At 33.6% G+C, this 13,190-nt stretch overlaps 1 protein-coding gene across 2 annotated transcripts; it reads left to right on the forward strand.

Annotated features, from left to right (window-relative positions):
- The first annotated feature begins 1,064 nt into the window (after positions 1–1,064).
- LOC148204229 (uncharacterized) lies at positions 1,065–7,824 on the forward strand. Of its 2 annotated transcripts, XM_088107343.1 has the most exons (18): positions 1,805–1,849; positions 2,238–2,333; positions 2,572–2,885; positions 3,114–3,191; positions 3,299–3,519; positions 4,169–4,261; positions 4,454–4,537; positions 4,874–4,984; positions 5,393–5,498; positions 5,573–5,635; positions 5,795–5,848; positions 6,029–6,086; positions 6,346–6,422; positions 6,634–6,704; positions 6,784–6,844; positions 6,925–6,984; positions 7,116–7,178; positions 7,282–7,824. In XM_088107343.1, the coding sequence occupies exons 3-18, from the start codon at positions 2,601–2,603 to the stop codon at positions 7,417–7,419; spliced, it is 1,623 nt and encodes a 540-aa protein (XP_087963469.1). In that variant the 5' UTR covers positions 1,805–1,849; positions 2,238–2,333; positions 2,572–2,600; the 3' UTR covers positions 7,420–7,824. The 2 variants fall into 2 exon arrangements, with proteins under 2 accessions (XP_087963468.1, XP_087963469.1); XM_088107342.1 differs by lacking the exon at positions 2,238–2,333 and having other exon boundaries at positions 1,065–1,849.
- Positions 7,825–13,190: the final 5,366 nt, after the last annotated feature.

Here is a 13,190-nt window from a genome sequence, read left to right on the forward strand (position 1 = left end):
AAAAGACAAATAAAACAAAAGAAGATTATGTGACTCAGTGATTAAAATATAATGTATTTTTTTATTACCGGTTATATAAACTAACTAATTGTATCATGTCACGGACATGATAAAACCCTAAATAATGCATGACAAATTTAAACCGATTAAAAAGAGTTAAAATTTTCATTCTTCTTTTACTTAACCGAAGGACAAATCAACCATCCATATAATTTATTATAAATTTTATGTTATATAGATTTTTTTAACCGAATACTTTTCAGGATGATCACCTACGCTGACCATTCAACTCTAGGTCGTATTCACTGTGACCTAAAAGTATAATCAAATTATCTGTGATAATAATTCATTAAACTCTAATAGAAATTAAGATGTAATTGAGTTCTTATTAAATCAACAAAAGGTAAGACCATTACAATTATTATAAATAAATATCTAAAGTATGACTTGAGAGAGATGATATACACTATATGCATCATTTGTTGTGCTAATAGTTATATCATTGACTTGAGTGTTTTTGAGAGGTAACCAGTAACACAGTTTCGTTTCGACAAAAAGAAGAAAGAGCCAGCAACATAATTTGAATCTCATTAGCGAGCCCATCTGATAGAATAACTTGAAGTGCTTTGAATAATAGACTTGAACCCGTATCTAAAATAAATATTATACTTTTATAAACAAAAGTTACAATTTATTGTAATTTATTTTCATACAACATTTTTATAAGTTTAAACCGTTGAAATATAATTTATTTTTCAAACAACAGTTTCATCTTCAAAAATAAATATAAAAACCTATCAAATAAAATAATTAAAAGTAATATAATAATCCTGGCTTAAAATATATCCAACCAATAAAGAATACTAATTAGCAGCTTTAGTTAGTTAAAGAATTAATTTTTTGATCAGTGATTACTGGAGAATACATGAAAAGCAATAAGGAATTTTGAATCACTGGTTAGCATGTAGGCAGTAATGAAATAGATAGATTCCGTGACATTCACGTGGGGATAAAGTTTGTGGTGTTAAGTTAACGGATGGAAGGTGGAAATGTGAGAAAAAGAAAGAAAGGTTGAGAAAAAAAAGGATGGCACCATCATCATCATCATCTGATTCTGATCCTTTCTGCGTATTGACTAACTATTGAGTATGGGAAATGAAAACCAACCCAAAAAAAATTGTGGCCGGGCGCTACTTATCCACGCCAGAGCCAGAAATCAGCAGAAATTTACAAAACCAAAAAACTCCCAGCACCAGCACGCTCCCTCCCTTTTCTTCCACGTGGCATGCCACCATCCATCGTCTCAATTCTCTCTCTCCCTCATTTATTTTACTTCCACCAACATACCATTACACATCTCGCATTTCCCCACCCAAATTTCCTTTAGTTTATGGCTTCTGTTGCTATTATTCCTCAAAGATAGATAGATAGATTGTAATAAAATAGGTGGGAATCGGTTCCTTCACCAACGCCAATTGATTATTACTGTTTTCTAATCCAAATTTCAGGGTGGGAATAATAGGTTTCGGAGGCATGCTAATTTGGCAAAAGCGGTAAATGCTGGTGGAACTGCATTTCCATTCCAATTTCGAACTTGTTGTTGCATTCGCGTTTGCGCCTCAAACGCTAACTCTTCAGTGCCCGCGGCATCTGATTCCCTCCCATTCGCTCTCTCCACCATGTCCAAGCCTATTTAATCCCTGCACGATGCGAATTCCCGAGGGGCGCCTCACCTTTTCTCTCTCCAATCTCTCTCCTCGACTCGCACCTCTTTTGTCTCCTCGCCTTCGCTTCTTTTCTGGAATCTGCGCCAAACGCCCTCACTCCGTCGCCAACGCCACGTCACCAGGTTCGTTGCTTCCTTCCTTTCTCCCTTCTCTTATCCTCTGTTTTGTTTTTCTTTCTCCTCAATAGGATTTCTTGTGCTCTAAGCTTTTTTAATCCAACTAAAACTTAGATAGAACTCGTTGCGAATTGTCCCCTGATTCATTGAAATGGACATGCAATTTGTTGACATTTATTGTAAAACTTCATTAACGACATGAAACTATGGTTTTATTCTCCTTTTCAATTCTGCTGTGCTGTTGACTTGCATACATGGTTAAGCAGATCTTTTGTTGTGAATCATAGAGGTAGTAACTACAGCATTAGGTGTGAAATATGGATTGGAGGGGAATATTCGATACTACTAGCATCTTAGAGGATTACTCTTCTTAATTCGGAAGTTAAATTTATAGGTGTTTCTCGGAGCCTAGCTTGGGGAATTCCTAGAGTTGGAACATAGCCTCGTGCATTGTACCTACGCTATAATTCTTTCAGAAATCACATTCAAGGTAAGATGTTTGAGTTATTTTTCAGGGAAGGGATTATAATTCTTTTCCACGCTTCGTTCAATTAGTTTTTAAACAAAATGTATTTAGAAAATATTGGAACTCATTCTACCGAGCTAATTCTTCTGAAAATAGGCAACGCTATAGTTTCATTATTAATTGCTTAGGATTTTAAGTTTACGAAAAGTGTTTCCTGATCATTTTCATTCTATTATTCTCTGTGCTGGTTTAAATCTATCAGGAGTTAATCCGTTGCATGCTCAATATTCAATGGACGGCAACCATGAAATTGGTGTACATGATTCAGGATTGGTGGGTTCGCCTGGCAGTGATGGCAGAAAACAGCCACGTGTATGGTCATCTCCCGAACATGGATTTAAAACTGAAATAAGCAAGCAGATATTCTGTAATCGATCACTGAATATGAAGAACATCGTTGCTGTGGGATTTGACATGGATTATACTCTGGCACAGTACAAGCCTGAAACTTTTGAATCTCTTGCTTATCAAGGCACAATTAAAAAGCTGGTTTATGATTTGGGATACCCTCGTGAGGTAATCTGTTTGTTTTTTTTCATGCACCAATCATGATGTAAGTGTCTTTGCTGATAAGAAAAAAAATCATGACGTAAGGGTTGGTGTGATAGGTGTATTTTTATGTAGTTTACTAACTTCGTCCAACTTAATTTTGTTCAAGAGTTTTATTGTTTTCACAATCTTTGCTGGTATGATGACACTTACATTCTGTTATATTTGGCTAAAAATATTTTTTATATTTTGCAGTTACTAAATTGGTGTTTTAACTGGAAGTACATGGTCAGAGGCTTGGTTCTTGACAAAAAAAGAGGAAACATATTGAAGGTATAGACTAGATAAATGTTTTCTCGTCACCAATTCCCCCGTTGAAATAGTATATTAACAGATTGCCTTGACTTCTTTCTTTTTGATTGATGGATGAATGTATTCAGATGGATCGCCACAAGTATGTGAAAGTAGCCTATCACGGATTTAGAGAGTTGTCAAAAGAGGATAAAGTTGGAACCTATGGAAATACTTTAATACGTGATTCCTTTGATGAACCGGATTATGCTCTAATTGATACTCTCTTTTCACTTGCGGAGGCCTACTTGTTTGCTCAATTGGTTGATTTCAAGGATTGTAATCCCGGCAAGATTCAAGAGGGTGTTGAGTGAGTCTTATCATTGCTTGCATAAAATTTTATTTTTGAGATTTTTAAATGCTTTCTTATACCAACTAAATACAAGGACTTAAGGCTTTTTTTTCATTCAAACACGATGCAATTTTTTATAGTTATTTAAAAGGAGCTTTGTATTTTATCATTTATGATTGATACACTACTAGGGTTCTTTATGTGTGTGGACATACTTAGAAAACCACACCGTAACGTTTGACGTCAGTTGAGTCCCACAGAGGCGTAAAAGCTTAAAGTAGCCAACTTCCATTTGAACAATAATCTAACCTTACCATTACCTAGTAGGCAGGTGAAGTAAAAGAGTAGTGCTATAATCGGTATAAGGCCATTATCGTCTATTTTTCACTTCAAATATTGAAAATTCATATTTGACCGAGTGGTGATAGTGTCAAACTCAAAAGCAATCTCTCTATGTGTGCCAGAGTAAGTCTCTCCCATATTTTTGCAAAGTGAGGAGCTTTCTTAAATTTGAGTACTTCTTTTTGTTGGAAATATATAATTGGGTTTATTAATGGAGTAATGGATGAGCATTCTATCTATTTGTTTAGAAACCATCAACCAGCCAGTAAATAGCTACTTGTGAGTACATCATGATACATATATAATTTATTTGTTGTTCTTCCAGCTATGCTCGCATGTACAAAGATGTTCGAGCTGCAGTTGATTTGTGTCACCGTGATGGAACATTGAAGCAAATGGTTGCTAAAGAACCAAAAAGGTATGGATATAAAGTTGCTAACCTGTCAAAGTGAGAAATAGACAAACAATTATTATGCTAGCAATAACATACTACACTTTTGCTGCACTACCTGTTTCTTTCTGAAGTTGTGTTCTTAAATTCATATACTATGATTGAATTGTTAATAAATTTCTTTCCTTTTTCATTTTTCTGTTAAATTTCATCCATCAGGTATATTAATGAAGACTCCTCAATAGTGCCCATGCTTGAAATGCTCAGAGACTCTGGTCGTGCAACATTTTTAGTGACAAATAGGTAGTTACGATTTCACCTAGACATTGTTAACAGCTATGAGGAAATTCTATTCTGTGTTTATTAATGATTAATACAACAATTAATTTATGTCTGAAGACATTATAGCATTGTTTTTCTGTAAACTAATCCATGGTGCCGTGTGGGAAAGTCATGTGCAGTGATACTAATTGATATTTGTTGCAAGATTATACTATAAGGATTGAAAGTGTTCTAAAATATGGTGAAGGAATGTGATAGAAAATGCTTTAAAATGGTTTTTTGGAAAAAAACACTAGTTGGTTTCCTTCTATATGAAAATTTTAACTAAGTTTTTTCACTTTCAAATGTGATTCGCAGTTTATGGGACTATACAAACATTGTCATGAATTTCCTCTGTGGATCCAGCATGGAAGATGTCAGTAACAATTTTTTCTGGCTTCAATACTTTGATGTTGTAATCACTGGCAGGTCATGTTCTTCTCCTATCACACGTACTTTGTTATATATATGTTTGCCTTTATTATTTTGCACTGACGTGAATTTCCTCCTATATTATAGTCCTTTTATTTGCGTACTGCTGCACAAATAATGTTTGGGTGAACCAGGGACCTTGCTGATTTTACTTTTGTCCTGGTGCTGTTAATTGAATAGCATTTGGAATTTGTTTTCACCGGACTACACTACATGTCTTCCTCTCTTTTGCTGAACTATATGCATTACTCATTTTATGAACTGGCTAAATATACATTTTTAGACAGTGTTTCACTTTTACAATGTTTTCAATATGAAAAGTTAACTTTTTGCGTCTTACAGCAATCAAATATATTGAAATTTATAGATTTCCGTGCTAACCTGTTCAAGTCTATAATCCTACAGTGCAAAGCCGGGTTTTTTTCATGAGGAAAATCGTGCCAACCTATTTGAGGTTGTGCCTGAGACGGGAATGCTTCTCAATACAGATAATGGCTCTCCCATGCCCCAGGTTAGCACAATTGAATAGCATTTTATTCTTTTGTCAGATCATGTATAAACACCTTTATATCTTTTTATTCAAAGGTGGGTAATACCTCAGCAAGGTTGTTCACAGAAGCAAAGAATCATGCCTGTCCAGTTTTCCAGGTATAATCATTATCGTACCTAAAATAAAAGATCATTTGTCTATATGTTTATGTAAACAATTTATGTTAAAGTTGTTTCTAATAGTCGGGTCTTTATCTAATAAATGTTTTGACGATCATAATTTCAGTATCATGTACTGATTGTAAATATCTGTTGTAGGGAGGCAATGTTGCTCATCTTCATAAACTGCTTTCCATTGAATCTAGTTCTCAGGTAATATTTTTTTGGTTCTGGTTTTCCATTTTTAACACACACAAACGGTGGTAAGTTGCATCACGGTTTTCTGGTTTAAGTAGCTGTTTATTTTAAAACAGCTGCTGATTTTGATTCAGGTAATTGATGATTGTCACTAAACTGAAGCTTCCTGTAAAAAATTAAATGCTTTATATGCAGGTTCTCTACGTTGGGGATCATATTTATGGAGATATATTACGCAGCAAAAAGGTTCTTGGTATATCCATCAATCCTCTTAACTATTCTGTTTTAAAAAATTTCCATTTTTAATCGATCTACCTAAAATTTTGGAGAGAAATGTGGTTATGATTGTAGGAGGGGAAATAATAATAACTGGTAATGTAATTGAGAAAGGGGACATTGATGTTTGTTTGTTTATGTGTAGATACCCAATGTTTAGTCCTCCTTATGATATTCACTTTTATTCAATTTAAGTTACTTAAATTTGATTTTGATGCGATTTGTTTAATGAGCAGGATGGAGAACAATGCTTGTAGTCCCAGAACTTGAGAAGGAAGTTAAACTTCTCTGGGAATCTAGGGATACCCGCAAGGTGCTTATTATTATTTTTGTCTATGGGATTAGTTTTACTTTTATGTCAATGCTTTACTGCATAAAAATTAAATTAGAGAAAATTATTGGTTTAAGTCATGTATACAAGAATTTGTGTGGACTTCTGGCATTTTAAACAAAGATTGCATTTGCGTACTTCTCACATGTCAATTTGCATCTAGGAAGATTTTTTCATGAGTAGTTTTTTGCAGGAACTTCAATTCTTGAGGAGTGAGCGTGACCGCATCGAGGATGAAATACATCATTTGAAGTGGTCTCTCAAGTAAGTATAACTCTAGGTATCTCATATAGGTCTCTCCTTATTGTCGGTTTATTTTCTTATGAGTGGTGCACTATTTCAGATTCAAGAATCCAGATGCTGATTCCAAACAGAAGTTATCTTCAGAACTTGATACGTTGGAGGTTTGAGCCTTACAACCATTCCCATTCCATGAATGGAACCCAATTTTACATATTTGATAAGAGGCTTTTTTCATTGGCAGCTTGAGAGAGAGAGAGTGAGATTAAGGCATCAAGAAGCTCAAAGAAAATTACATCAAAGGGTAGGAAGTTCTCCTGTAGTGTTTTTCATTATCTTTAGTCCCCTTTCTTTTTATTAGTCTGTCTGGAACAATTGCAATATATCCAATTTACGCGTTATACAATGTTGGTAATTGGCCATAAAACATTGTAGTTTCACGAGCCATGGGGTCAGCTTATGAAAACTGGTTATCAGAATTCTCGCTTTGCTCATCAGGTAAAATGTGACTTTCTTTGGTGGTTTGTTTTTTCTTCGTAAATCACGATAGTCGTATGATCTCACTGAATGAGGATTCTTCTAATGAACTTGTGTGGTGCAGGTTGAGAGATTTGCTTGCCTGTATACTAGCCAAGTATCTAACCTGGGCTTGTACTCTCCAGACAAGTATTACAGACCTAGTGAAGATTTCATGCAGCATGAATTTGGCATTGTGGCTTATGAGTCACCAGACACTTAAGTCGAGTAATTTGGGGTAGTTTGAGTTTGGAAAGCGAATTCTGCTGTGCCCCGTGTTCAATATTCCGGTTCTCATCTCCCTTCTTTTTCATTGGTCATAGCTCTGGTTAGCAATTCAAAGTGCTACATAATATTTTAAACTTCTATTACACGGGATAAAGAAAAATACCACATTTTAGCATTGTATATTTGTTTTGTCAGGCTCTCTACAAAAAGTAGTTGGTACTACTACGCAGTTGGAATTTACACATTTACACTAATTTAATTTCATCATTTTTTTGGCATATGCCAAATTTTTTATTTGGGCCTTCTTTCGGGGGCCTTGAAAAATGTTTCATCGATCTCAGTTTGTTATGAACGGAGTTTCATCCTTTAATATACATAAAAATGTTATTAAATTTTATGACTGGGCATATTTCATTTTAGTCTTTATACATAAAATCTATCTTTTCTATAAGTATAGAGATTAAGTGAGTAATTAAATGTTGACATAATAATTTATTGTTTTATTATTTAAGTTTTTTCAATTTTCCCTCACTCTTTTTAGAGGATTCAATTTGGTTCTACTTATTTTAAAATAACTCAATACACTCTCCATCCATCAAAATTGTTATGTTACCTAGTGGCTGAAAGGGAAGATGTTTATAATAAATCATATGTTTATGATCCAATTTTAGTATTGAATTTTTGGTTTTTACTCAGTAAACTATGGAGAGTCTCTTGAGTAATTGAGAATGTGAGCTCATGCTGAGGGAGAAAAAAAGGCTATTTCTGTATACGTCGAAGATTTAAGTATAAGAAGGTTGATATCAAAACTTTGAAAGCATATTTGCATTATGTTGAACAATGGGAAAACAAAAGTGAGAATGAAGACTCTTTCGTTAATATTCTTACCATATTTTATAAAAGATTTTAAATCATAAATATATAAAGTTATTTTCTTACATTTTGTTTTCCAAACACTCATGTTCACGAAATCACATTTACTTGATTTTAAATAAATAAATTTATCAAAATCCTTTTTAATTAGAATTATTTGCCTACCAGTGCGATGCGAAGGGAAGATTAATAGCTCTATGAACATATGCTGCAGTGGATCCATTCCCATTGGCCAAAGAAAAACAATATCTATGTATCGTTGCTTTAGAATATTTTAGTAAAAGAATATAAAAAAAATAATGTAAAGCTTTTTTCATCTATATCTTATCAGTTTGATTTCCTTTTATTAAATTCCTGCACACGTACTGGTGACATGTTACAATAAAGGAAGTTAATAAAAATATCATTCATGTCAAATGCAGAGGGTTGGATTACATAATCAGATGGAAGAAAAACAAAAACATTGCATGACTTGTCATTTGATGGGAATATATAAGAAAAGAGACATCCAACAATAAAATAGGTGCTGGAATAATAGAACTTATCTCATCTCTTATAACTGAATCTTTTATCAACATATCTCTGATGTCAAACTATCATCTCAGACCAGAATACAACAGGCTGGCAGAATTGGACCCATGCATGTGTCTATGCTAATACCTTATGTGATTTGGACTTACAAAAGGTGCTTAGATCCGTCTTTGCAGAAAAGGAAAAAAAAAAAGAGTTAAAAAAATTATTTAAGCAACAAACCAAAGTTCACCGATAGCTCCAAGGCATATTCTATCATGAAGACATTCTATCGCAATTAACCAATAACGTTCCCACTACCATGACAATTATCTATGGGTATAAAGATATCTGAAAGCCTTGCTGCCGAACATTTATACGCTTTTCTGCTTATTTTTCTTTTGTCGGAGATTATTCAATTTGATTGTTCCTCACGTTTTCAGTTGATTTACATCTCGAATAAAACCAATTTTATCAATGATTTGATTTCTTTGCAAATGATTATTCCACAACTCACAGAATTGGAATTTCTTTTATCTGGGCCGTTTCTTATTTTAATTCTGCACGAGTAAATGATTATTCCACATAACTCCAATATAGTGTTAATAAAGATAATTTTCTAAAAATTCATAAACCTATAAATTTATTACATAAACTTCTATTATAATTAAAGAAATAAAGAATAAATCTTATATCTTTCATTTTATTTTTGATATTACACATGTTAAAGTGTGTCGTGTATGCTACATAGATCATGGGTGTAACATCTTATCCATTATCTTAGCTCTCAAGTCAACTCCGTAATACGAAACATATGCACTATTTACGTGAGTTGATCGAAGGTCTCTAATGCTTATTTTAAGCAAATGAAATTAAATCGAGCTTGGTGCAAACGTTAACGTTATGAAACACAGCATATATGAGAGAGCTAATGGGTGAGTGTGGAATTTTTGTTGTGTTTTTCACTTTATGGCTTCTCTTGTCGATCGATAATTTATTCCTCCAAAAACTTGGTGACTGCGAAAGGAATTGATTGAAACTTGTTTGGAGTAGCAATAATGGTGTAACATCTACAATAAGACGACCAAGAGTATATATCAAGAATATATATAAACGTTCAACTTGTGAAGAAGGGACCTCACGAAGAAAATACAGCACTAGTTGTAAAGAAAGAACAATTGAATGCCCCCATTGATTTGCTTATAGTGGAAACAAACATGCATGTTTGATAAGGATTCCCAGTTTATTCAACCGATGTCTCTAAGGATATATCCTCTTCTTCCTCCTCTTCCTATCACTCTAATTTCAAGGGTCTGTTTCAACTAATCATCACTACTGCAAAAAGCCATATTGAAATCTGAAGCCTATGAATTCAAGATAGCAGACAACATTTCTTCCATTGCTACATTATTTTCTCAATAACTGTCTATCAAATTCGCCATACCCAATTCTAATTTAATATTTTACAATTAAAATACAATAAAAGGGTCATGTCAAAATACTTTTTTTACTAACTCTATATATGGTTTCGTGTAATGACTTTATCTCTGGTTAATATAGAGTTTTCAACATATCTAAAAGAGATTGAACAAAGACTCAATCAACTGTTAAGATTAATCTATATCTCTTATATTATATTAAACAGTAAATGAACAAAGACTCAATCAATTACGATTAATCTATATCTCTTATATTATATTAAACAGTAAAATTTAAGTTTAACTCAATCTTATCATATGAGTTTGACAAGATAAAGTTTGTAATAGTAAATTAACTTTATTTTTAGTCGATGTAAAACTTTGAACTAGTACAAGGGATAGAAGGTAATATGTCACGAGGAAACTTTTAGATTCTAGTTAATAATTTTGCTGATCTTGGCGCTAACTATGTCTGGAAAATGCTTTTAGCAGCAGATGATAGGACAAAATTAAGGTAGTTTAATTAGTGTAGTTTGACAAAACAATAATATACTTGTTTTTTGCTGTCTGAGAATTAGATCCATTGTCTATGCAGAAGAACTACCCAAGCTGAGAATTCAAGGGGTGAGTCTCTTTGACCAAACCTTTCAAAGCATCTAGTTTATGGAATCTGAGCATGGATACCAATCTGTGGTTGGTTAGAAATGAATGTAGTGGAGCCCAATGGCAACTTGAATTGGTAGTGGAGTGATCATAAAGCTTCTGAAACAGAAAGGGAAGCTCTTGAGAGATAAATTCGGGTGAGGGATATGCGTGGATGATAAGGATTCTGAATGTATCAGCATCACCTCGCCCTTTGCTATGGATCAAATAAAGTATAAATGTTTCTTGGTGGAGCTCTCTTCTATTTTTCCTTCTTTTGAACAACCTATGTCAATCATCATATATACTATTTCAATAAACAACTAATCATATATCTTTACATTAATCTTCAATGACGAACATTGGGTTGAAATTCAGCCACACTATATTTTGTTCCAAGAGATCTGCAAAAAGCATATCCATCCTCCTTTTGTTTTCTGTCATGTCGCTTTCATTCAGTGTAAAACAAACCATTTATTACGGAGCAACTTTCGGTTGTTCACCTTGTAAGATTAGATTTGAGTTTACATTATATTTGTTAATGTAAAACAGATGGAAAGTGTCCTATGTCTAATCTCTGAGGTTCACTTTCCCTACCCTTCTGATTTCTAACATTTATTTACCCTTTTTCCCTGCAATAAGATTAACTTTAAGATAACGCCAACATGAACATCTTTCTTTTTTTTTTTCGCTTCTTCAATTGATAAACCACAAAATAACTGAAGAAAATCATTGACAGCATGTAAGTGATGTGTTAATACTGTAAGTGCATTATGCTGATATAGTTGGAATTGCATGAACCTAACATTTGATGAGGAGCAACAAATGTAAGTAGTGTGACATTACCTTTTATATACAGCTACACAATTTGAAGGGGAAAAGCAATTTAGCTACTTTGGTGCTTTGACCACTAGATATATTAAGAAGAGCAGAAACTTTTCACAGAAGGTGGATTTCTCTGGCAACTTGACTGTTAAGATTGTTTGTTTTATGATGTTATTGTTAGCTTGAATATACACTTAACATGAACACAATTCAGTGATGTGCAAGATGAAAATGAAGTCAATAGAGTGAGGAAACAGCTGCTGATTATGGAGTGATTCGGTGGCCCCACCTGTTCTCTTAGATCTCCAAAATCACAGATCAAATGCAGTTCGCACAGATTTTTTTCTCTTGCTTCATCTAAAGCCTCTAAAAAGTTACCAAAATCTAATATAATCCGTCACAGAAACGTACAAAGATAGAAACTTTCTCTTTTTGAATGGTAGGAGTAAACAAAACTGATATCAGTTCTAGTTGCTGATAATGTAGAGTGATTTGTAATGCAATGCTTTATAATTTTTGTTTTGCTTATGTAATATGTTCAAGAAGCACAATTTTAATCTGAATTTACAGGAATCAATTTGATATTTGTTATGCGTTATGAGTTTTTATATAATTTTATGTATGATGCGCCATTATCCTATTTGTGCCTCTATTTAAGAATTTGATAGCCTACCAAAAATTTAAGAATTTGTGCCTCTGTTTGTTGACATTAATTATATACATAACAGTGCTTAAAAATGTCATAAAAATAACTAAATACACAAATGTATACTTAACCTTGAATCAAACTTTTGTGTAAAATCTTCTAACACCATTGACATAGACACGACCCTGATGAAAACCCCATTGTATAACAAGAGTGGTAACACAGCGGATTAATCCTATGATTGGATGACCACCAACAGCATTTGATATGTTGCAGAATATCATCAGAATGCCTCCATTTTCATCTCTCCTACCCACCCTCCTTTGTTCTCCACTTATCTTGTTTTTGTTCTGAGAAAAGATACAATCTTTTGAACTCCTTTACCAAAGTTTTTTCCCAAATCACCTATCCAACCAAAATATAGTGTTTTTGAACTTTTCCTATTTCCTATCCACCTCACTGTCAAACAACTTATTAAGGTTGTCCCTTCCACGTTCCTTCCAAAGATCTTTCCACCGTATTGAAGCATTTTTAACGGCCGTCAAAATCTTGGCTGTCATGAGTTCCCGGATTTTGGGTTGAAGAAACTCGTTTAATCATCTACAGACATTTCTTTCGTGGGGTGAAGACATCAAACGTTCCACAACCAACAAATAAAAGAAAAACGTAAAAAGTTATAAGAAGTAAGCGTTTAATTGGATGTGAAAAATCATGTTCCCGGTGACCTTATCCGTTTCCAAACGTGCTAGACATAGTTTTTCTTTGCATAATTGTTTTGCAAAATGTGAGGTGGTGCCAGTTTGCGTCTATCTCAACCAATAGTTTAGTTCAGTTTAGATCCGTAGTTCAAGG

This window comes from Vigna umbellata, chromosome 2 (assembly GCF_029865625.1).
Source record: "Vigna umbellata cultivar VRB3 chromosome 2, Vumbellata_1.0, whole genome shotgun sequence".
Lineage (NCBI taxonomy): Eukaryota > Viridiplantae > Streptophyta > Magnoliopsida > Fabales > Fabaceae > Vigna > Vigna umbellata.

Coding starts and splice junctions, on each gene's coding strand:
- LOC148204229 (XM_088107342.1), top strand. CDS start 1,558: ATGCTGGTGGAACTGCATTTCCATTCCAATTTCGAACTTGTTGTTGCA. Junction 2,886..3,113: donor ATTTGGGATACCCTCGTGAG/GTAATCTGTTTG, acceptor TATATTTTGCAG/TTACTAAATTGGTGTTTTAA. Junction 7,179..7,281: donor ATTCTCGCTTTGCTCATCAG/GTAAAATGTGAC, acceptor TGTGTGGTGCAG/GTTGAGAGATTTGCTTGCCT.